Source organism: Arachis ipaensis, chromosome B5 (genome assembly GCF_059453495.1).
Source record: "Arachis ipaensis isolate K30076 ecotype BB chromosome B5, ASM5945349v1, whole genome shotgun sequence".
In the NCBI taxonomy this organism is placed as follows: domain Eukaryota; kingdom Viridiplantae; phylum Streptophyta; class Magnoliopsida; order Fabales; family Fabaceae; genus Arachis; species Arachis ipaensis.
The window spans coordinates 112,901,827-112,927,593 of NC_142440.1; the positions used below are offsets into that span (position 1 = coordinate 112,901,827).

General features: G+C 35.7%; 2 protein-coding genes across 3 annotated transcripts; one reads left to right on the forward strand and one right to left on the reverse strand.

Moving 5' to 3' along the window:
- Positions 1-8,520: 8,520 nt before the first annotated feature.
- Positions 8,521-10,369, reverse strand: LOC148565401 (uncharacterized). The gene is made up of 4 exons (XM_088487156.1): positions 9,900-10,369; positions 9,772-9,778; positions 8,884-9,081; positions 8,521-8,568 (listed from the first exon to the last, which is right to left on the reverse strand). Exons 1-4 carry the CDS (start codon positions 10,367-10,369, stop codon positions 8,521-8,523), a joined length of 723 nt encoding a protein of 240 aa, XP_088343282.1.
- A 6,020-nt stretch (positions 10,370-16,389) lies between these two features.
- On the forward strand, positions 16,390-23,029 carry LOC107643764 (protein CLAVATA3 INSENSITIVE RECEPTOR KINASE 5-like). Of its 2 annotated transcripts, none has more exons than XM_088487972.1 (11): positions 16,390-16,881; positions 16,987-17,119; positions 17,221-17,292; positions 17,544-17,687; positions 17,831-17,902; positions 18,034-18,093; positions 18,223-18,317; positions 18,637-18,786; positions 19,472-19,813; positions 21,478-21,857; positions 22,119-23,029. In XM_088487972.1, exons 1-11 carry the CDS (start codon positions 16,767-16,769, stop codon positions 22,437-22,439), a joined length of 1,884 nt encoding a protein of 627 aa, XP_088344098.1. In that variant the 5' UTR covers positions 16,390-16,766; the 3' UTR covers positions 22,440-23,029. The 2 variants fall into 2 exon arrangements, with proteins under 2 accessions (XP_088344098.1, XP_088344097.1); XM_088487971.1 differs by having other exon boundaries at positions 16,412-16,881; positions 19,466-19,813.
- Positions 23,030-25,767: the final 2,738 nt, after the last annotated feature.

Genomic DNA, 25,767 nt, shown 5'->3' on the forward strand with positions numbered 1-25,767 from the left:
TGCGCCGTAAGCATCCTATCTCGGATCTTCTTGACTTGTTCAGTGGTTTCAGCTATCATTTCTGGCCCCAACAAGCCTTTCTCTCCAGCTTCATACCAACATAGTGGAGATTGACATTTCCTCCCATACAATGCCTCATACGGAGCCATTCCGATGCTCGCATGGTAACTATTATTGTATGCAAACTCCACTAACGGCATATATCGATCCCACTCATCGGTTGGTCCAAAACACAAGCTCTCAACATATCCTCTAGTGTTTGGATCGTCCTCTCGGATTGATCATCTGTTTGAGGATGGTAAGCTGTACTCAAGCTTAATCGGGTTCCAAAAGATTTCTGAAATGCACCCCAGAACCTCGAAGTGAAACGAGGATCTCTATCAGAGATTATAGTAGCAGGTACACCATGGAGTCTCACAATCTCCTTTATGTATAACCGAGCTAGCTCCTCAAGGGTGTAAGTCATCCGAATGGGCAAAAAGTGAGCTGACTTCGTCAGTCGGTCCACAATCACCCAGATAGCATCAAAACCAGTCCTAGTCCTTGGCAATCCCGACACAAAGTCCATTGCAATGCTTTCCCACTTCCATTGCGGAACCTCTAAAGGTTGCAACATCCCGGAAGGTCTTTGATGTTCAATCTTTACCTTTTGACAAGTTAAGCACTTTGAAACATATTCCGCCACATCATTCTTCATACCCGGCCACCAAAACATCACCTTTAAATCATGGTACATCTTAGTACTTCCCGGGTGAATGGAGAATCCACTTTTGTGTGCCTCCCTTAAGATATCTTGTCTCAAAGTACCAACATCCGGCACAATTATCCTACCCTTGAATCTCCATAACCCATCTTTTTCTTCCGACACTCTCCACTGTTTTCCTTGCTCGATAGCCGGTAACACCTTCCATAATGCTTCATCATTTTCATGAGCCTTTAGGAGTTCGGACTTAAAGTCACTTGAGATTTCTAATCGGCTCAAACACAAGTTTCCAGATACTTCTCGAGCACCAATTTTTAGACTCTCGAATCCCTTGAGCAACTTCTCCTCTTGAAGCATCATCCAAGACGCATATAACGACTTCCGACTTAACGCATCCGCCACTATATTCGCTTTTCCCGGATGGTAATTCAACTCAAAGTCGTAGTCCTTCAATAATTCCATCCACCTCCTTTGCCTCATATTAAGCTCTTTCTGATCAAAGAGGTATTTCAAACTCTTGTGATCGGAAAAGACTTGGAACTTAACCCCATAGAGATAATGCCTCCACACCTTCAAGGCAAATACGACCGCAGCGAGTTCCAGATCGTGCGTAGGGTAACTAACTTCATGAGGTCTCAACTGTCGTGAGGCATACGCCACCACATTATGATGCTGCATCAGCACGCACCCTAGACCCTTCAACGATGCATCACAGTACACCTCAAAAGACTCGTTCGGCTCAGGTAACACTAACACAGGTGCAGTGGTCAACTTTTTCTTCAATGCCTGAAAGCTCTCCTCGCACTCAGGAGTCCAAACAAACGGAGTGTCTTTGCGAGTTAACTTTGTCAACGGCAAGGCTAATTGCGAAAAGCCTTTGATGAACCTTCGGTAATAGCCAGCTAAACCCAGAAAACTCCTTATCTCAGTTACTGTGGTTGGTTGCTTCCAATCCATCACAGCTTCTACCTTGGTTGGATCTACGGCTATTCCCTTCTTACTCACCACGTGACCCAAAAACTTCACCTTATCCTTCCAAAACTCACACTTAGACAATTTCGCATAGAGTTTCTTCTCCTTTAAAATTTGCAACACGGTCCGCAAGTGTTCCGCATGCTCTTCTTCAGTCTTGGAGTAAATTAGTATATTGTCAATGAAAACAACAACGAATTTATCCAAAAACGGACAGAATACTCTATTCATGTAATCCATAAACACTGCAGGAGCGTTCGTCAACCCAAAAGACATCACAGTATACTCGTAATGACCATAACGAGTCCTAAAAGCGGTCTTAGGGATATCCTCACCCCTCACCCTTATCTGGTGATAACCGGATCGCAAATCGATCTTAGAGAAAACCCCAGCTCCTTGTAATTGATCCATGAGATCATCAATCCTCGGCAATGGGTATTTATTCTTTATGGTGACCTTGTTCAGCTGCCTGTAATCCACACAGAGCCGCATACTTCCATCTTTCTTCTTTACCAGTAATACTGGAGCACCCCACGGGGAAACACTTGGTCGGATAAAGTTCTTACCCAACAATTCCTCTAACTGAGACTTTAGCTCGGCCATCTCTAACGGTGACATCCTATAAGGAGCACTTGAGATTGGTCCCGCCCCAGGCACCAACTCAATAGCAAACTCGACCTCTCGGTTAGGTGGAAATTCCTCAATATCATCGGGAAACACTTCCGGAAACTCACACACTACCGGAATCTGATCCAACTTTTGATCATCACCCGAAACACCCGCGGTTAACAACAAGATACCCTGACATTCGATTCCAGAACAGTTCACCATCATCGAATTCAAGTAATAATTATTCACCACGACCGGCCCTTCTGTATCTTCCGGCATAAAGTACACCGACTTTGTAGAACAATCAAGCAGGACATGGTTCTCAGATAACCAGTCCAATCCCAAGATAAGATCAAGACCGATCATCGGTAAGCAGATTAGATTATGGACAAAATCACGCTGCTTGAACCTAAACAAAACTTTCGGGCATCCTAGTCTAGTTACCATGGCTTCATGGGTAGCATTATACACTTTTAAGTCATAACCTAAGGTTACGATCTTCAACCCTAACTCATGGGCTTTCTCAAATGCAATGAATGAATGCGATGCTCCTGAATCAAATAAAGCATTTAAAGTTTGACCAGCCATTTCACAGTTACCTCGAATGAGTGTCTCGGATCCCTCTGCACCCACAGCTGAGGTGGTGAACACCCGACCAGTCTGTTGTGCTTTCCCAGCACCTTGCTTTTGCTTCTCCGGACAACTTGTGGCTTTATGCCCCGCTTTTCCACAATTGTAGCACAAACCCCATCCGGCCTTGCATGGTACTCCCGGATGGTGACTTCCACACCTAGTACAAGCTTGATCATTCTGAGGCTGCTTCCCAAACCTTTTCCCTTGGGAGTAGTTGTTGTTGGGCCTCCTAAAAGAACCTCCCCTCTTAAAGGGCGGACCTCTAGGTGCAAAGCTCTTCCCTCGGTTTTGTGAAAATGATCCCTTGTGATTTCCTTTCTCAGTGGCTGCCCTCTTCACACACTCTTCTGCAACCCTACACTTGTTCACTAATTCGGAGAAAGTCCTAATCTCCATTGGTCCTACTGAACTGAAGATATCACTCCGGAGTCCTCCCTCGTACTTAACACACTTCCATTCCTCATATTCCACCAGAGTCCCTTGACACATACGAGAGAATCTGAACAACTCCTCAAACTTGTCAGTATACTCAGATACGGACATAGTACCCTGCTTCAGCTGCAACAATTCAAGCTCCTTGGCCGTCCTAGCAGAAGTCGGAAAGTACTTCTTATAGAACTCCTCTTGGAAGACATCCCAGGTGATATAATCATCACCCTGCTGCAGAAGACGACGGATACCTTGCCACCAATGCGACGCTTCACCTGTGAGCATATAGGTAGCGAACTCGACACGCTGTCCTTCAGGTACCACTTGTGCTTGCAGTGCTCGCTCTATAGCCTGAAACCATGTATCGGCCTCAGTCGGGCTAGTAGTTCCCTTGAACTTAGGTGGATTAACCTTCAAAAAGTTTGCCAGTGTCATCGGGCCTTGAACTCCACCTCCGTCATTACCATGGTTGTTCATCTGTTGACCAAGAGCCTCAGCAGTGGCTTGCATAGCAGCAGCCATATTCTCCAACGCAGTCATAAAGTTCAACGGGTCATTAGGGTTAGTGTCCGGCGCACGAGCATTAGTACGACCTCTCCCACGGCCTCTACCGCGTCCACGAGGCGCCATCTGGTTCCTATACACACCAAACAATCGATATTAAGTTGATCAGTCTCAATATCGGAAGTTTAGTACTTTAAAGTCCCAAATGCATGCTCATGAACGTTTATGCCAACTATATCAAGTAGATATACTAACAGCACATAACACACATACAGAGAATGCACAGAAGCATAGTCAGTCCATTCCTCAGGCTCTACAGGAACGAACTGCTCTGATACCATAATGTAACACCCTACCATACAGAGTCTTATGCTTAAGTCATAATTCAGAGATGGCAAGGTATTACGACCTCTAAAACAAAAATTTAGTACGTATAGTATTATGAATGATTGATTATAACTAGGAGCCTTTGAAGAAAAAGGGGTAAACAAAAACCGTAACTCGAAAACGCAACACTCCGAATGATAACGTAACGAGCAAAGGATAAGCTAGCGCAAGATCATATATATAAAGAGTGTCAAAAACGGGAATATCAAGACTCAAAACCCGGTTGCGAAGATAACCGGTCCGAGCATAGCAATATATACATATGATAAAATAAGAAAACCCCAAAGGAAACCCAAAGGGACACAAATACAGAAAACCTATTCTCCAAAAATCCCCTCTAGAAGGAGTCATCACAGTTTGTATTATTTAATGGAGATAAAAGTATCTAAACAAGATATATAAATCAAGATAGAGTCCCGAGAACAAGAATCTTCGCTAATCCCGAAGTCCCCAGCATGCCTCAACGAGAAGCCTCGCGTCCTGCATCTGAAAACCACAAAATCCGCATGGGTGAGAACCAGAGGTCCCCAGTACGGTAACAGCTTCCACATATATAATACATAATAATAGAGGAAAGCCGAAGGCAATCCTAGAACTTCCTCCAGATAATATCAAAGCTTATAAACAAGCTAAACCGTAAGTGGCAACTGACTAAAGATTCTTCAGTCTAACTAATACTTCCCTTTCCAATTCCTTCAGACCTCCCAACCACCAGCAGGAGTATAATATAGCAAACACAGTTATATCAGACAAGAGATTTACAAATAGGAACAAATAAGGCATTTAGGCAATTAGCAAGTAATATGCAGTCAAATAGGCAATCTCAAACAATTCATGTAGTATGCTTATGATGCATGCCTGTCCCTAGTGGCTGATGATATCATCTGTCGGTTATAGAGCCAACCCGACAAGTCCTGGTAGCTAGCCATTGGACTGTCCCTCTGTCGTGCATCCCCAACTCGAGTTATACTCATCATAAACTTGATCATAATCATGATCCATATCCATCACCCTCACTGGTGAATATTTATCCATCACCATCACTGGTGAATATTTATGGGGGCGAGCTCATCCGGGCCTTTCACAGTGCCCGGCCACACTTACGACATAGGGTCAAAAGAGCTTCGAGTCTCAACCTGGAGCACATGGTGGCTAGCCATTGCTACTACCCAGGGAAACCCTCATCTCCAATGGTGGAAGTGCAAACCTTCACAATTCAATCAACATCATATATGCATTTATACTTGGCCATAAACATGGCTCCGCCGTAACACGGCAATAATCTAGCCATCCGGCTCACGGTTAAATCCATAACCAGCCAATTCATTAACAATTACGGCCCTTCGGCCCATGGCACAACAAGCACTTCCACCGCCATTATCCGCATCTCACATAATCATCTTTGATCCTCAATGATCATTCATTTTTCCCTTGCTTCACTCGCAAGTTACCACATTCACTAGCCCTTTTTCTCATGCTAGGCATATCATAATGATTTAAGACATAAGTGGTGAGATCGGAGGCTTAGAAGTATGAAATTTGGCTTTTAAAACTCAAAAATCAACTTTGGGATGAAAACAGGTCCACGCGTACGCGCACTCCACGCGCACGCGTGGATGGCGCTTTCTCGAAGAACGGCGCGTACGCACCAAGTGCGCCTACGCGCGAGGGGTCATTCTGCTAAAAATTTTCTAAGTTAAAAGCTGCAGAATTTACAGATTCAAACCCCAATCTTCCGACGGACATAACTTCCTCATTTTAAATCGTTTTTCACTCGTTCTTCGAACGGCATGGACATCCTGGATCCAATTTCATTTCTAAACAGATTTGGCACAAATCAGAGATCCGTAGTCCAAGTTATGTCCCGTCAAAGTATGCCCAAAAACCATGTTTTCATACAAAACCACAAGGTGCCATTTTCAAAACAAGCCACTTTCAACTCTTTTCAAAATCAATCAAACATGCCAATTTCAATCCTTCTCTTTGAAATCATTCAAAATGTACCAAAATCAACAACAAGCCATCCTCAACTCACACATTGACACTTTACCAAGGTTTCCAAAACCACATCCAACCATTTTAACACTTCTCAATCAAATGGCTAAAGGACAAACACAATATCATGTCATACATCCTTCCTCATCCCAATTTCCAATAATACCATTTCCAATTAACCATCATTATACATAATCAACATCATACTCACCATCAACATGGTACCACCCATCAATTCAACCTCAATCATCCATCAAGCATATATCACAACATGCATTTCTCATATTTCACACAATCAAGGCATCAATATTCATAATCACATATATGAACACATCATATATTTCAACCATTCAACAACACCAACAATTCAATGCCTATCTTAGGGCCTCTAGCCTAAGTATTTCCTACCACATTACATATTAGATACGGGAAACTAAAACCATACCTTAGCCGATTCCCCAAGCTCAACCGGAGCACTTCCAAACCACTTGTCCACAAGCTCTCAAGGTATCAACACCTCCAAGAACAGATTTTATCACACAAAACCCTCTTCCAAGCTTTCCAAAATCACCAATCAAGCTCCAATATTCACATATACACAACCTAAGCCACAATCATCATACCCATACACAACATCTCAAAACCCAAACATCATAGAACAACAAAATCACACTAGGGTTGAGAATCTTACCACACCCAAGGTCCAAGGAGACAAGATTAACCTTCTCCTTCAAGAGAGTTGGGTCCTATAACATCAAAGAACCCAAAATCTCAACATTTTACCCATGAAACTCGAAAATAAGGGCTGGAATTTCGAACAGAAACACGTGGCTTACCTCAAGATTAGTTGTATGGGTTTTGTAGAGCTCTCCGCGGTGAACGCGTGGCCACAAACGGAGCGGCAATCGGAGCTCTAGATCAAAAGTTATGGTGGTTTGAAGATCAAGTGAGAGAAAGAAGTTGAGAGAGTGTTCTTCCCCCTTCCATCTCAATTTTCAGCGTGTTTTGGTGTTGTGTGAGGAGAGAGAGTGCTGAAAACTAGGGTTTTGGTTTAGTTATGTTGGGCCAAGGGCCCACTTTGGGTCCGGTTGGTCCGGTTTGGCCCGTTCGGTCCAATCTTGGTCCGATTTCTATAAAATTGGTACCGAAATTCTCGTCTCAATTTCCTCTATCACATTTAGCCATAAAAATAATATTTTTGGCTTTCTAGAATAAATTCTCATTTATGGGTTAATTAGCCATTAATTAACCGGGTCTTACAGCTACGCTTTTAAAAGCGTGCCAATAGCAAGATATATGGCTACGCTTTATAAGCGTGCTAATATGTGTGAGATACAGCTACGCTTTTAAAGCGTGGCTGTTCATGCACACTGCAACGTATATCGCCACGCTTCCAAAGCGTGGCAACAAGTAGAGATATGGGTACGCTTTAGAAGCGTGCCAATAGGTTCTGAACTAAATTACAGCGACGCTTATAAAGCGTGGCTATTGATTGCTGTTGTACAATATGGCCACCCTTTTAAAGCGTGGCTGTAAAGTAGTTCAGTACCTATTGGTACTACTTTTTTTAAACCTTACAAAATCATAGATAATTTTAAAATTTAAAAGATGACTACTAATTTTAAATCAACAAATCCTTGCTTCATAAACTTGTCACAGAAAAAGTGTTTGATCACATGTTAGTTATACTCTAACAAAATACCAAAAATCAAAGTCTCATCCACTAGCAGTTTCCTAATACATGAATTACAATTCCAACATGGGTTACATTATCTACTTCCTTTACACTTCATTACAAAATATAAAACTTCATGATTACTGATCATCATTGTGAGCGAAACTGTTTTCAGCACTTCCCTGCATAATTTTAAATATTGTTATGTTAGTGCATCTTATACCAAACCAAAAAATAGAGACATATATTATCAACAAATGAATGTTATAGTTGTACAATAATTATAACCAGCAAAGGCTTTTCTTTCATTGAAAGCCAGTATACTTTTTTTGTTCTTAAAGTTTTCAAAAAAGGGAAAGGGTACTGATATAGCTAGGAAGCTAACAATCAAACTGCCCCCTCCCCTCCTTTTTTTTTTTTCTGCAACAGTCACATGTTTCTCAACAATGGCATGTATCACCCTAACTCCTAATATATTTCACAACCAAATTAACCATTCTTGTAGCCCTATACTGCACCTACAGTCACATGCATGCACAATTTATACTAGCAATTGGAGAATCAATACAAATTGCATATGGATCAATTCTATAACCGATCCCCAATAAATAAATCAAGCAAAATGAGATATACCATGAGAGCCATTAATTCCTTCTGGAGTCTGCAAAAATCAAAACAAACAAAAACATTAAAATTCAATTATGGTTTCTTTTCTTTTCCTTTTTCCAATTTGATTAGGAAAAAGTGCAAATCTTCAAAGATTTCTCGTGTTTTCCAAAATTGAGATTCAATGCCACACTAGATACAAAACAAAACACTACTAAAAAGTCAACAACTTTGAATTCAGATTCCAATTCAACACCATTAGCACCATTTAGAATCTTTTATCTCACTATCAAATGTCCAAAATCAACAACAACAATAAGTCAACTACTTTAAATGGAAATATATCGAATATCCAAAGATAGTGACTTACATCTTTGGGTGGAATATGAGTTGATTCGGAGGAGCGAGGAGTATTTCTTGGTCTACTACTTGAGGCATCCAAAGGAGAATTTTGGACAGCTTGCACTAAGGCTGCTACCAATTCCTCACTCATTCCAGGGTTGACTTGGTGCACCAATACCTTTAATAAACTACATACACCGTCCATCTTCTTCTCTAATGATTCAACCTTGTTGTTGTATTCAACCTTGACTTGTCGAATCTCCTCATCCTTTTTAAGAGAGCTTTTTGTAATCGAAGCCCCAAAACAACGAACTCGACCTGGTTGGTCCTTTCCTAACTCCCACAATTCTTTTAATTCTTCAATTAGTGGTTGAAGAAAGACATCAATATCATTTCCCGGTGATTGTGGGCCAGGAATGAGTAAAGAGAGCATAAAATAATCAGGCTTCATGCTCATCCAAGGGGGTAGATTATACACCATCAGAACAACAGGCCATGTACTATGTGTACTACTCAAAGTTCGAAACGGATTGAATCCGTCACTTGCTAAGCCAAGTCTCACATTACGAGGCTCCTTTGCAAAATCTTCATGTCGACTGTCAAATGCTTTCCAAGATTCACCATCGGCAGGATGCCTTAACGACCATCTTTAACACGTTCATTATGATGCCAAGACATAGCTTCAACCGTCCTTGTGCACATAAAAAGCCTTTGAAGTCTGGGAATCAGGGGAAATGCCTTAGAGTTTTTGCAGCAACTTTACGAGGCTTTTTAGATGAGGTAGCATCGTTCTCTTCTACATGATGCTCAATATAACGGGATGTTCCACAGACATGGCAAGATGAGTCATTCTCATGCCCGTTCCGATACAACATGCAATCATTGGGACATGCATCGATCTTTTGGTAGTCAAGACCCAAATTCTTCACCATATTCTTCGTTTTATCAAAAGAAGTAGGAATATTCAAATGTGGCATTCCTTCTTTCAATAATTCTAAGAGAGAAGTGAACGACGCATTACTCCAACCGTGCAAGCATTTTAACAAGTAAAGACGGATGGTAAAGGATAATCTTGTGAATCCTTTACATCCAGGGTATAGTTCTTGGCTTGCCTCGTCTACCAATTTATAAAATTCTTTTGCACCTTCGTTAGGCCCCATGTTATGTCCATCAACTTGTGTAGTATCTCTGAATCTATCACGTAACAACTCATCAATATTATCATTGCAGTTATATTCCTCATCTGTGTCACTGTCAACATCCATAGCAACAAGTGATTCCCCATGATTAAACCACCGCCTATAACCTTTTACAAATCCATCGCATATTAGATAGTCATACACGACATCTCTCCTTAACCAAAGTCTATTACAACACTTTGCACATGGACATTGAATTTCTTCCCCTTGAGAAATTCCCGGTGATGAAAAAGCAAAGTGTAAAAACTTTTCTACACCGAGTTGATATTCTTTTTCATGACGTGGTGTATCCATCCAATCCTTGGACACATCCATCGAAAACCTATATATTTCAAATAGATAGCTAAGTTTCTAGTTTTAAGTCTTTACTGCTAGTCTCACTAACTGCGAGTCTAGCTTCATAATTAACTAAGAGACAAAATTTTTCAAGTCTCCAAAATACTTTGAAGGCATTGGACATAAAATAGCAAAGAAAATTAAATTTTAGCAATTCTTAAAGAAGGTCCTGAAGTGAGTGCCTCAGGAAAGCACTTAAGTTGTCCACATAACATTAATAACAAATTAAGAGATGTATTTAAATTCGCATGAACCAACCTTAAATACTGTCTTAATCCGTACAACACCAGCACCAAAGTAGTAGCGCAGCAGAAGCAGAATTAGAAAGGTAGCAGCGGTAGCGAATAGCGGTTCGGCAGCAGATAATCAGCACCACAGCAACATTAAAGCAATACCACAGGAGCAGCAGAATAAAAGAAGTGGTAGTAGTGGTGGATAGATAACTATCAAAAGCCTGTTGGAAAGCATAAAATTAAAATGCTCTTGAGAATTAAATTTTTTTCTTACTTTAAAACATAAAAAATACCTGAATATAAATTCTTTTGAGAATTTTAATTCTCATCTTCAACTATGGTGAGAGTGGCCCCTAACACTTGTCAGCCTATTTTTTTTTACCGAAAAAAATAGCCATCGTAGCATGTAGCAACCAACCAGCAATTAACAAATTTCTTGATTATTTTTCGCTGTTATATAAACTGTTTTATGAATTACTAGTACTATTTCAATTTTGACTTAAAACTGGCAAGTATGTCTCAACTTTAATTTCTCTGAGATTAAAGTATATCTAGGCTGTGATTTTTCAATAATCTAATTTTAGGTCTCCTGATAAGTATACTTTAAATACAATCATTCTCAAGCCATAAGGTAATAATAATAATAATAAACTTCTACCTAAGAATAACTGTATTAATTAAAGATTACTCCGTCAAATACAAACAGCAAAGCATGAAAAATTATGCAACTCTCTTTTTCTGACCACAGCAATCACCTTGGAAAGACATGAGCAAGCAACTCAGAATCAGAGCGTTAAACCTGTAGTGCTCTTTCTTCACTTTCTTCTACATTCTGCAGTGTAAAAAAGATTTCCAAGTAGTATTCAGAAAATGCAGAATGAAAAGAATAAGAACTCCACAACCCAAACTATCATATGTAATGTCGGTGACATATGGCAAGAAACTGTTAAAAATAGTTGAAAGTTTAAGAAACCAAAGTATAAACAAAGCAGTACCATAGGAGCAGCAGAATAAAAGAATTGAAAATAATTTCATACTCTTAGCTTCAGATCCATTTTTATCCATTTCAAACATATAACAACAGATCATATTTATATTTTTATTAAGAGTTTTCATTCATCAACATTAAAAAAAACTAACTATATATATTTTTTATATATTTTATACACTAGCATAACAACAGCTTAATGAAAGCAACAAAAAAAAAACTGCTTAGACAGAAGGCAACTAGAGTTGTTAGTTAGCTAAATGCCTAAATGTTTTGCGTTTATTTAATTAATTAATTAATTATACTATTCAGTCACGCTTAAATAGATCCCACAAGCTTTTCCATGCATGAACAGAAAAAGAGTCCTTAGCTTGTTATATTGTAATGTATATGTAAAATATAAATATGAACTTGGATAGAGAAACAAGAATTCAGAATTGTGAACATGCATAAACCAGAGAGGAATATCAAAGAGGCATATCAGAGAGCACTTGGCGTGCATTAATACTGATAATAACAAATAGCATAAACCAAGCGAACCAAATGCACCAATTCACAAAATTCAATATTAAAAGCACAAATAGTGGCAGTCGGCAAGAATTAGTATCCAAATCTAGCAATAATAATCCAATAATTCAAGACAAAGACACCAGTAGCATCAATTCCCAAAGCCTTTACAAAATTCAGAAAACAGGGAAGGAGGAAGAAAAAAGAGGTAATACCATCAGCAGACATAGCAAAAATTAACAAGTTTCTTGGAGTCTTGTGGTGCAAATGGTAGAGCTTTGAAGAAATTGAATTTGTGAGATTGCTCCCTGAATTTGAGAAACAAAAATTTGTTACTATTTATCCAAAGTAAATTACAACATATCAGCATGAAAGCCTTATGCATGGCACATATAATAAATCCTATAGGAAGGAAATAGATTAACCCATGAGATAGAAATAAAAGAAAGATAAGAGAATTCAGAGAAGTGTGTTTATAAGGAAAAAAAATCTTAAACCAAGGATTGAATTTTGGAAGTTAATTTTTACCTTGTAGGTACGGTTTGGAAGACAGTCGCAGGATACAATTGAATCTGCAGTTTGAACAGCACACAATTTCAGGGTAAATCATACAAGAGTATGAAAAATTGCCGTGCATATACAGACGTGAATAAACTAATATTCAGATGTCGAACATAAAATTTGCACCCCAATAATGTAAGATAAGAAATTCTTAGTTGAAGTTCAATCTAGACTAGGAAATATGCAGCTACCTGAATATTTACAATGAGAATAGAAGGAACATCCCCAGGTATGCTGATAGAAGGAACTCCTAAACAGCACGCAATATGTTCAGTTTTTAGCTGAGACAGAAAGAGGTCTGCTCCAAGGGAATAGAAAGCAGCATTGGTTGGCGCAAATTCTTTCTTCTTGTCCCTGCCAATCAAGTCCAAGCAACAATGAATTCTAGCACTATCAATAATGAAAAATTTTTTTTTTTGTCATGATATCCTCAACATGAGGGTGATCATAACCCAAAGGTTAAGCATTAATCCCCCAAAATGGTGTGTATACAAAAATAAGTATTTTGTACCAACCTAAAGCAATTTTTCCCTCTGACTTTGAATGAACTTGGCTCAATTAAAGACCAAGAACCAGGGTTTTGTTTCTCTTATCCAACAAAATAGAATTGACAAACCTACTATTGGCTTTAGTTTAGGTGCCTTGGGTGAAACTGAAACAAATAAGACCAGAGTGAGAAACAAGAAAAACTACCAAAAAACAAGGGTAGTAAACATCCGAAAACTAAAAGCAAATAAACTTGGAAACTAAATTTTCATGTTCATTTATTTTAACTTCTTGTCTTAACAGCTGGGGAAATAAAAGAAGCTCAATCATTCACAAGAAACACCATTTTCGCACTCATTCTAACTCTTCTACTGACATAAAATAGAAAAATAAACAAAATTAGGAACAAAATAGCTTCCCCTGCAGAAATAAAATATAAATCAGCTCTACAAGCAACCCTGATTCCAATGAAGAATTTTAAAATCTTTTGGCTGATCTTGATCTTGGTTGCTTATGCACAAAAAATTATAAGTGACCTTTAATTTTCTGCTACTGTTGCTAGGTATCTAATGCTAGAAGGAGAGTAAGCCACAGTATATTGCATTCTGAGGCAAAGAGGTCTTTTGAACACTTACTTCACATTATATAAGCCCACCCGCACTTGATTCCCTTTCTTAAGCATAACAAATTGTTCCCAACTTTAAAACAAACTCAAATTTTATGTGTTATTTTCCTTTTCAAATTTCAGATGGTCTTATGTATTGGGTTTGAAACCAGTGCTCTTTCTTTTCCAAATGGTGCATTCCTGCTTCATTTCTACTAAAACTCAGTCAAATAAAGCAAAACACAATGAAAACATACGACCATGAACTCATGTTTGGTGCAGAAACCTAAACTTACACACATGAACATAGGACATGATAGCTCAAATGAACCTATAGTAACCATCACAGAAACCAATTTAAAATAACCAAAATGAAGATACAGTGAGCCAGTAGAAAATCATTATTAAGCTGCAGTAATTAATATCCAAATGAGTTAATAAAGTAGAAAAAAAAATGCTCTTGACTAATAACTCTATATGCGTTCAATTCTTATTTAAAGTGACAGCAAGATAATACATCAAACACACTAAAGTTTTGGCATATAAGTAATGAAAGAATAATGCATCATAGTGAAACTAATATATATGTTTAGCTTTTGATAATGGCAAGAGCTTAGCTCTTGGGGCTGTGACACTAAGCTAGACAAGTTTAAGTAACTAAAATAAGGTAGAATCAAGAGTTAATAAGAGTTAGAAGTCTCTAAAACTCAAAATGATCATTTAGAGTTTGAACCGAATTCGACAGTATTTATTGTAGAAATGGCAATAATTTTCTTAAATTTCTGCTCTCAATCTAGACATCCAAAAATGGTGAAAAATAGTTTTTATAAAACTTTGAGAAGTCTATTACATTCTTAAAATTTCAGTCAAACAACACCACCAACAAGATCAACAGGATGCACTCTTTCTCTCAGAAAATGAAGCTACAACTTCAATACATTCACCATATATATGTTTAGCTTTCAAGCTTCCCTTTCCTTTTCTGAAACTGATATCATTTCCAAAAGGTGAAATTGCAAAGAGGAAGTTAAATGCAGTTAGATAGAAAAATAAAGTGATCAGAAGCATCATCTAATTGCCATAAGAGGGAAATATTACTACACTTGAAGCATTACACAAACATAAAATAGGGCAAATGAAACAAAATGGAGATACTTATTTACGCACCTAGGTTCTTGTCAAGGGTCTTGGTGAACTGGTTCAAAGCTGGTGGAGCCTTCAACCTCTGCTTGAGGATCCTCTTCTTCCTCTGCTCCTCTGATCCCGAACTGCTTAGGATGGTTCTCGACTAACGGGTTCCTCACCTTCTCCTGAAGAAATGCATGAGAATCAAAACAATGAACAATAAAAAAAAAGAATGAAAACTTAGAGTCATCCTCATGAATCTGACTGCAGAAAAACAAAAGGAGGAGAAACCTACAGCCTTATTCGAAGCTGGAAATGGCACTTTTCCACCTCGTCTGATGTTAGGGCTTCGTCGTTCTTCACGGAAGCGAAGAAGCAGGAAGCGAGCGGCAGCGCGGAAGGGAGGGCTTCGTCGTTCTTCATGGAAGCGAAGAACCAGGAAGCGGGCGGCAGCGCGGAAAGGAGGGCTTCGTCGTTCTTCAGGGAGGCGAAGAACCAGGAAGCGAGCAGCAGTGCGGAAGGGAGGGCTTCGTCGTTCTTCACGGAAGCGAAGAAGCAGGAAGCGAGCGGCAGCGCGGAAGGGAGGGCTTCGTCGTTCTTCGTTGGAGTGTTGTCGTCGTGGTGAGGGCAGGGGTTAGGGCTTTTGAAGAAGGGTTAAGGCGAAAAAATTGAAGAATGGTTAGCTAGGGCTTTCGGAGGGGGAAGCGGTGAGGCACAAAGAAGGAGGAGATTGGTGGTTGCCATTGGGGCTTTCGAAGGAGGAGTTAGGGCAGAATGAGTTAGCTTTTTTTCTCTAAGTGTTAGAATCACGAAGAATTGATCTCTAGCTATCTGGAGCGTTTTTGTTAATTCCAGCTTCTTTAATTTTTTTTTCTGAGGGAACCTTTTGGCCACGCTTTTGAAGCGTGCCAAAAGGCTTGTAGGAAACGGCTACGCTTCTAAAACGCCACAATAACAAATCCCTGTTGCCACGCTTTAAAAGCGTGCCGAAATCTCTCTATGGCTACGCTTTATAAGCGTGGCAGAAAAAAATGTGGTTAAATCTCACATCAACTGCCACCCTCATAAAAGCGTGGCCATAGAGAGATTTCGGCACGCTTTTAAAGCGTAGCAAAAAAAAGCGTGGCAAAATCTCTATTCAAACGCCACCCACACATAAGCGTGGCCATAGCCTACTTTTGGCCATGCTTTTAAAGCGTAGCAAAAAAAAAGCGTGGCCATAGGCCTTTTTTCTTGTAGTGTATATATATATATTGGATTATAGTATTTTTATATTTATGATAGCTACAATAATTAATTATATAAGTATTGTTAAAATTTAAGTTATATTTTTTTTTTATTTTTTTATATTTTGGTAATACTTTTTTTAGTAATACTTTTTAAAAAATATTGATAAATAATAAAACAGTATTATTTTAATTTTAGTAATATTTTTTAAAATACTATAATTATAGTAATTACGATAATATAGGTATATATATATATATATATATATATAGTTTGGTTCTGTTTTCTTCATTGAACCATTGACAGGCATGCTGGTTCTCTTTATAGTCTTTTTACCACTTGGTTTCTCTCATCTCTCAGCTTCAAAGCCTGACACCAAAGAGTGGGAGTGAGTGCAACTTTTTTTCCCTCAAGCTTGAAAACAAGAAGAGGGAATTGTACAAGGCACACACCCCTTTTCTGATGTAAACAGTAACATGTAAGTAACAAAAGAAACAAACCAAACCAAAACATGTATTTGATGTGAATTCTACCTAAGCTTAGCTTTGAATCCTTCAAAACCTGCTCGTTCCACTTACCTCATCCTATTATTCAGAGATAATAACAAATATCTGAGTTCAATTGATCCTTCAACTCCAAACCCAAATGGAAAAGAGACAAGGGAACATAGCTTTCTTTCTTTTAGCTTTCTTCTTGTGCTTCTTCATGTCGACTTCTTCAGTTACTGCTTTGCTTTCTTCTAAAGGTGTTAATTATGAAGGTAAAATATCATATCAAAGCACATAAAATAATCACAACTGTACCGTTAAATGCAAAAGCTTATTATAAATACGTAAATAAATATTCCTTGATTTTTTACATGCAGTTGTAGCTTTGATAGACTTGAAGAGCAATCTAAAGGATCCTCGTAATGTTCTTAGTAATTGGGATGATAATGCTGTTGATCCTTGCAGTTGGGCCATGGTTTCTTGTTCTGCTGATCGTTTTGTTGTTACTCTGTAAGTCAATTTTGAACAAACTACCAAACCATAAAAACTTTTATCTCTTTGGTTCTTCTAACCTTTTTGTTCTTATCCTTTGTGATTGTAATAATTCTCAGAGCAATTCCAAGCCAAAATTTATCTGGTACACTTTCACCAAGCATAGGCAACTTAACAAACCTTCAGACTGTGTGAGTAAACTTAGCTTTGATACAAGAAAACATGGTATTGTGAAATTGTGATTTTTTTTTTCTTTGCTATGTTTGATAATTTGGACATGATACAAAAAGTAGAGGTAGAGATACAGGAAAGTTGTGCCTTTTCTCTGACTTCAATTCTAAACCTTATTGTTGTTGTTGTTGTTGTGTCTGAAAACTATACAATAAATGGGTAAGGTTAATTTAATTTTAACAAGAGTGTTTTTTTTTTTTTTTTTTTGAAGGCTATTGCAAGAGAATAATATAACAGGACCTATACCCTCTGAGATTGGGAGGCTACAGAAGCTTGAAACTCTTGATCTTTCTGAGAACTCTTTCATTGGTCAACTTCCAGATACTCTGTCCCATATGAATGGTCTCCATTATTTGTAAGTTCGATTCAAGAATGTTAAAATTATTCTTTTTATTGAAAGGCTACGTTAAAAATAATAAAAGAAAAAAAAAAGAAAGAAAGAAGTAGACCAAAAAATTTGTTATGGAACTAATTATTAGGAATTTGAATTGCTATTAGGCGGTTAAATAACAACAGTTTCTATGGAGCAATTCCTTCCTCTTTAGCTGATATGTCCCAGCTTGCCTTTCTGTAAGTCACCCCAGATTTTTTAATTAATTTAATTTTATTCTTTTATAATTTTCCTTATAGAATACAAGTTTAATTCCTGATCAATAATTTGTTCACTTCTGCTTTTTTTTTTTTTGTCTTTTTCTCCTTAGGGACATCTCTTACAATAACTTGAGTGGACCAGTGCCTAGAATAAATGCAAAATCATTCAAGTATGGAATTTTGGTCCTTATACATTATTTTATTTACTTTTATTTTCCTGATGTGAACTTAAAAAAAAAAAATTCTGTTTTATAACTTATTAATAAATTTATTATTTTTTCTTTATTCTCTTGAGGCAGTATTGTAGGCAATCCTCAAATATGTAATAGCAATGGACTCGAGCAGCACTGTTTCAAAACAACACTGATTCCTTCTGCCATTAATAGTTCTCAAGGTAGTAATCATAGTTCTTGAATGTTGAAATATTTATGTACTTATTTATTTATTATTCTTGTAACTTCATGATTCTGTTCTAAGCTTCTGCCTCATATGTTGCATCATGATTTTACTTTGACTTAAAGTACTAACTTTTCAGTTAAAGACGGCAGCTTTTGGGTTCAAAACTTCAAATATTATCAAAAATTTTTTTCCCTAGTTGTCTCAAAAGATTATAATAATTATTTCCGTCATCTTAATTTCTTCCCTACATTTGTTTTCATTTATTTGTTTCTGTAATTACCTTCATTCCCTAACACTTAAATTGCTTTTACAAGATTCACAATCCTCCAATGGACCAAAGAGCCACAAAATGGCCTTGGCGGTTGCTTCAAGCCTAAGCTGCATCTGCTTACTAATTCTTGGGTTCGGACTCCTCCTTCGGTGGAGACAAAGATATAACAAGCAAATATTCTTTGATGTTAATGGTTAGTAAAGCATAAACATTAGCAAGAAATTCTTGCATGCTTCTAGAACAAATGTATGAATTATTACTACAAAAGCAATTTAAATTTTTTATTTTTATTTATAGGAATAACATGATAATTTATATTTTTTAATTTATACTTTTCTCATTCAATATAGTAGTAACTTTTACTTTTTTTTTTTTTTTACATTGAAAATTTTGTCCAGTTTCAACTATGAACTATCTACAGTACTGAAAAAGTGACTTCAATTTTGATCAAATTGAACGAAAAATAAATTTTCTTAGAATATATATAAAAATATATATATTAAATGTGTTTTAGGAATATAATACTCAGTTTTTATATTTTTATTTTTATTTTTATTGTTTTCTAATTTTAGAATTTTGTAATAAAAAAGTAAAAATATGAAATAAAATTAGAACATAAAATTTTATTAATAAAAAACAATAAAAATAAGTAAAATAAAGAAGCATATTCTAAATACTTCTCTTTTAATCACTTGTTACTTGGTAGACCTATGTTCGTGAATACTGTTGAAGATGATAACTAGAACTATTAGACGTAAATTAAGCCAAACATATTAAATTATCTAATTATCTAATGATTCTTATTCATGATTTTCACATGAGTAATCACCGGTCATAATGTATTCTTCTCTTTTTAACTCTTTTTGTAAAAGTTTCAGAACAACACCATGAAGAGGTTTGCCTAGGTAACCTGAAGAAATTCCATTTCAGAGAACTTCAAGTTGCAACAAACAACTTCAGCAGCAAGAACTTGGTTGGTAAAGGTGGTTTTGGAAATGTGTACAAAGGGTACCTTCCAGATGGTACAGCCATAGCAGTGAAGAGGCTCAAAGATGGTAATGCCATTGGAGGTGAGATCCAATTCCAGACAGAAGTTGAGATGATCAGCTTAGCTGTCCATCGGAATCTCCTTCGCCTTTATGGATTTTGCATGACAGCAACGGAGAGGCTCTTGGTTTACCCCTACATGTCCAACGGCAGTGTCGCCTACCGTCTTAAAGGTACTCGCTTATGTGTACCACTTTTTTAACTTCTCTTAAAAAAAACATGAAAAATACATATTTGGAATATCAAAAATACTATGTGCAGTTATCAAATTAGTTATTATATATTTAAATATGAATATATATTATTTAATTATTTTTAATATTTATTTTATATTTTAATATATATTTTATATTAATAATTAATTTGATAATTAAATTTTTGCATACACATGATAATTGTTGTAATATATATAACCTTTTAGAATGTTAATATATATATAATTCTAAATAAATAACAAAATTTATTATTTTTGTCTAACATTAAATCAATAAAAATATTTTTATATAAAATTTATTTTAAATTCTAATGGTATAAAAATAAAATATTGACTCAAATTATTAGGTAATATAGATAAAAAATATTACTCCCATAGAAACCTTTTAGAATGGATATAATCTAGGGAGCCACTCAGATAAAGACGTTTAAAACGTCTTTTTTTAAATATATTTTTTAGTAATTGAAATTTAGTATATATAATCGATTAAACTGTGTTATTTTTGTCAAAATTAGGCCATACAAATTAATTTGATCAAAAAAATGGTGAATCAAATCTTGAATCGGTCTAACTTTATTTTTTTATAGAAAATGACTACAATATCCTTATTATAGAAAATGATTAAAATACTCCTATTATATATATTAATTTTAAAATCTCTAAATCCTAACTCCATGATGGCAATAAATAAAGGCTAAAATTTAAAATTCTCAAAATTAATATATATAATTAGAGTATTTTAGTCATTTTTTATAATAAGGGTATTATAATTATTTTCTATAAAAAAATAATATTAATTTAGAATAATTCAGGATTTGATCCACCATTTTTTCGGTCAAATTAACTTGTTTGACCTAATTTTGACAAAAATAATACGATTTAATCAATTATATGTATAAAATTTTAATTACCAAAAAATATCTTTAAAAAAAGAGGTTTTAGACGTCTTTATTTAAGTGGCTCTCTATAATCTATCCCCAAGGTCGTTATAAGATTTCTTTTACATACAGGACTAGCCTTGTATGAGCAGATAGGCTTATTATACTTTTTATTAATTAAAAGTTAACACATAATTAATTAAATCGTATTATTTTTGTTAAAATTAGGTCAGACAAATTAATTTGATCGAAATAATAGTGAATCAAATCTTGAACTGATCTAAATTAATATTATTATTTATAAAAAATGACTACAATATCTTTATTATAAAAAATGACTAAAATACTTCTATTATATATATATATATATATATATATATTGAAAATTCTAAATCCTAACCTATGACGACATAGAAATAAAGGGCTAGAATTTAGAATTCTCAAAATTAATATATATAATAAGAGTATTTTAGTCATTTTTATAATAAGGAGATTGTAGTCATTTTTTTATAAAAAATAATATTAATATTAATTTAGAGCAGTTCAAGATTTGATTCACTATTGTTTCGGTCAAATTAATTTGTGTAGTTTAATTTTAACAAAAATAATATAATTTATTCATGTGTTAAATTTTAATTATTAAAAAATATAGAGTGAGTCCTAACCATGCATCCAAGTTAATTAGAATGTTAAATACGGTGCTAACACAAGTATGAATTTTGAACGTTTCTGACGGTGGATACAGTGAAGCCAGGCCTGGATTGGGGTACAAGGAAGAGAATAGCAATAGGAGCTGCAAGAGGATTGCTATATCTGCATGAGCAGTGTGATCCAAAGATTATTCATAGGGATGTGAAAGCTGCTAACATCTTGCTGGATGATTACTGTGAGGCAGTTGTAGGAGATTTTGGACTGGCAAAGTTGTTGGATCACCGCGACTCGCACGTGACAACGGCCGTTAGAGGGACTGTAGGGCACATAGCCCCTGAGTATCTCTCAACTGGTCAGTCCTCTGAGAAAACTGATGTCTTTGGCTTTGGAATCCTTCTTCTTGAGCTCATTTCTGGCCAAAGAGCCCTTGAATTTGGCAAAGCAGCAAATCAGAAAGGAGCTATGCTTGATTGGGTCAGCCAAATACATTTCCTTCCTTTATCTTTTCTTGCTTTATTTATATGCCATTTATTTTTGTTTTGAAATTTGACAATTATAATAATCCAAATCGTAGAACACAAATTGTACTAAAAGGAATAATAATGGGGACTAAAATCAAAATTTAACGTTACTATATGGACGAAAATTACATTTAGACCACTATTTATGTATATGAATATTGCATTTGTTTAGCTAAATGAAGTATGTATGAGTATGACTATGATTGATATACAGGTGAAGAAGATCCATCTAGAGAAGAAAATAGACTTGCTAGTTGACAAGGAACTGAAGAATAACTATGACAGGATTGAGCTTGATGAGATTGTTCAAGTAGCTTTGTTATGCACTCAATACCTTCCAAGCCATAGGCCAAAGATGTCTGAGGTAGTTAGGATGCTTGAAGGAGATGGTCTTGCTGAGAAATGGGAGGCATCACAGACAGCAGAGTCGACTCGAAGCAGAGGGAATGAACTCTCTTCTTCCGAGCGATACTCCGATCTCACTGATGACTCTTCATTGCTTGCCCAAGCAATGGAACTTTCCGGACCAAGATGACATAAAATACATGTATCCAAGAGATTTAAGGTTGGTAGAGATTAGAGAAGGAAGAAAAATAAGGGTATGGATCTTCACATCAAATTTTCAAGTGAGCTTGTTACCTATGATTTCTCACTCATATTTTAGTCCACTTATCTGCCCCTATAAAAATTTGGTATATTTTTATATCAATCCTTTTTCTAAATACATTGATCTAAAATTTTATTTGATTTTCATAGTTGCAGATGAAGAAAAGGAAAAAAAAATGATTTATTTGGATTTCACTTTTAAATTAATATATTGAGAGATCATACGTAGTAATATCGCATGGGAACGCATGAGAGGATTCTATATTCCTGGAAATAACCATCTTGTTCTTTTTTTTTTTTTTCTTAACTGTACATAATCCGAATTGAGGCACTGACTTATAGTTTATAGATGAGTGTTGTTGTTTGTATGTATTTCACTATATTTTAGAGTGCTTCAACTTCTTAGAATAATGTTCACAGACTGTACTCAAACTGTTAATAGTTTACATTATTAATGTGACTTCTGTATGAAATATTCCATTTGACTTTAGTATAAACAATTGCATGTTTGGTGCGAAAGTGTTGGTCTTGTTTCTTTTATCAGTATTGTTGATACGGATTTGTTTTATTATTACTTTTATATTTTCTACCGTGATTCCCGTCGTTGAATTTATGGTACATAACAATGCTCTTCGCTAAGGCTATATAGCGTTGCTGTTAAGACGTACCCCCTAAATATGAACTTGGGTCTGAATTCTAAAACTGAAGAAACATATGTGATAATTGCTCGGATAATGGGCAATGAATGAAAGGGTACCTCAAGGAAAGGACCATATTCCGTATAATTGGAATCAAAGGTATGAGTAGTCAATTACACAAACAGAAGTTCCAGCTATGAATTATTTTATTTTCTCAATTTCAATTTAACAATCAATCTACTTCCCTCATTAATTTATATTTAGTATTTTTCTTTTACTTTTCTATGCATGTGAATGTGTTCCTCTTGCCAAGTCTAAACAATATTTAAGTGGTTGAACACTGCCCACCCACAAAAAAATAAAAAATAGGGTGCGTTTTTTGTTTGTTAAGTGAATGTAGTTGGTTGTTTCTCAATTTTGAACGGTAGAATTTGCATTTTCCTAATAAAAATCCTTGAACATGTTTGTTATAAGTGTTAACTGAAACAAAAAATAGGAGAAATAGACCTGCATGTCAAGGTCTAAACCCCTTTGTGAGAGCTCTTTCGTCCTTACCTTAACAGTGATAGCAGTCTCTATAAAAAACTCTGACTCTTTAGTCGGTAAGAATTTTAGTAGACAATGTTAAAGTATTTATAGAGTAGATTATTATTTTTTTGCAAAGCCAGCTACTCAAATGAAGATGCTAAAAATATCTTTTTATGAAGATTCTTATGTTAAAAGTGTACTTTGTTTGTTTAGCCACACTTTAAAAAAAATAATATTTTTGTAACACATCAAAATCAAACCATACATTTCATCATCTAATGGTAAAAAAGAAACATCTTCATATGAAGACAATAATAAAATCTTCATGATAGTATCTACCTTTTGCAAAATCCTCACAAAAACGGGAACCTACCCTGTGAATAAATGGGATTAGAATTAAATATTTCGTATGGACTTACTAAATATTCATAAAAGGTGAAGTTACTAAAATGCCCCTACTTATAATATTGTTGAATTTGTAGTTTTGTATACTTATGATTGGGACTATTTTTTTTTCATATGGATAATTTTAATATGAAATACAAAAATATTTAATTATTTTAGTGTTGCACAAAATGTCACTGAAGTTTTGTAAAAAAAAAAAAAATTATTGTAAAAAGACAAAACATCACCTAATATTTTTTTAATTATAAAAAATATTTTCTAAAAAAAATATTTTTAATTATGAAAAGACAAAACGTCATTGATGTTTTGTACAAACCCACAACAACGTATAATACATAATTTAGAACATTTTGGAGAAATTCACTCCTAATAATATAATATATTTAAAAAAAATATATGATTGTTTGAAATGTGTAATACTTATATATTTGCTTATTATTAATTTTAGGTTTACCTATGTACCAAGAATTGTTATATTATTTTGTTGGAAACTATTTTTATTTTATTTTCTTTTAATGTGTATGTTAGAGATTTTATGTATATGTGGATTGTGATAAATTTGTTTCTGGGTTGTGTTTTAATATGATAAATTTGGTTAAATTGTATTGTATTATATTATGGTTGTGTGTTTTTTTAAATGTTTAAAGATTAATATCCATGATACACAGATATCCATCTCTCCTGTAGGGAGAATTAAATGGAAGAACCCGTCACGGAAATGGAACGAGGACATGAGACATTTTCCTAAACAAAAACCAAGAATGGGAGCATTTTCCTAAATGGGAAAGGGGTGTGGGAAGGGGAGGGATACTGTTCTAAGGGTTGCCTGAAACTGGGTTGTTTTTGGGCCAAAATATGAGGTCCAGACTCCTTTTAGGAGCATCCAACTTCTGTTGGTGTCGAGGTGTTGCTGTCCGTGTTCCTCATGAGGAGGGGGACACCTATAAGGGACTCCGATACTTAAGTTAACAAGAGTTTTAGGCAGTTTTTAGTAGATTGGGTTCTAAATATACCTAAGGATATCAATGTATTTATAGATGAATAGATAACCACCTTCTATGTAATTCCACCTTTGATGATGAATAACCGTTTTCTTTTTCTAAAGAAGTTGTTGAGATTTTCCTTCTAGATAAATAGGATATATCTTAGGAGTTGGTTGCTTATTAAAATAAGCAGAGCCAGTCTTTGTGTTGCCATATCCGACCTTTATGAGGTCGGATAGATGTAGAAGAAGCTGAATCTTCTTATTTGGGCTTTATCACTCTGGGCCTACTATATTTTTGGGCCAAGATATGAACAATGTCTCTGTTTGAGACTGGATTTTTAGTAGGTCAGACTCAAGCGTTGGTAGATCGATCTGATTCCTTATGGTGTAGGAATACTAGGTTGGATGCATCGCCTTTCCCAAGGTTTGAAGTCGGGTACTCGACGTGTTTTTATAAAAACCTGAAGCATCGCATCTTTTTGTAATCATTTGCATGTTTCTCTATGGTTACTCTTGGTAATTGTGCGCATTGTTAATGAAGGGCTTGAATTTACTCTTTTGCCCCTAGCATCTTATAAATATCCAAACTCTTTTATTTTTTTTCTTTTTCTTAATCTTTATTTTCTCTCAACAAGTACTTCACAACCCCTTTTTTCATTTCAAGATTTCTCTGTCTTGAATTTTTGCTTGGAAATTTTCGT

Bases quoted from the DNA above. Each gene is read 5' to 3' on its own strand.
- LOC148565401 (XM_088487156.1), bottom strand. From the start codon at position 10,369: ATGGATGTGTCCAAGGATTGGATGGATACACCACGTCATGAAAAAGAA. The intron at 8,569-8,883 runs GTAAGTCACTAT...TGATTTTTGCAG, and splicing joins CTCATATTCCACCCAAAGAT to ACTCCAGAAGGAATTAATGG.
- LOC107643764 (XM_088487971.1), top strand. From the start codon at position 16,767: ATGGAAAAGAGACAAGGGAACATAGCTTTCTTTCTTTTAGCTTTCTTC. The intron at 17,293-17,543 runs GTGAGTAAACTT...TTTTTTTTGAAG, and splicing joins TTAACAAACCTTCAGACTGT to GCTATTGCAAGAGAATAATA. The intron at 19,814-21,477 runs GTACTCGCTTAT...CGGTGGATACAG, and splicing joins TGTCGCCTACCGTCTTAAAG to TGAAGCCAGGCCTGGATTGG.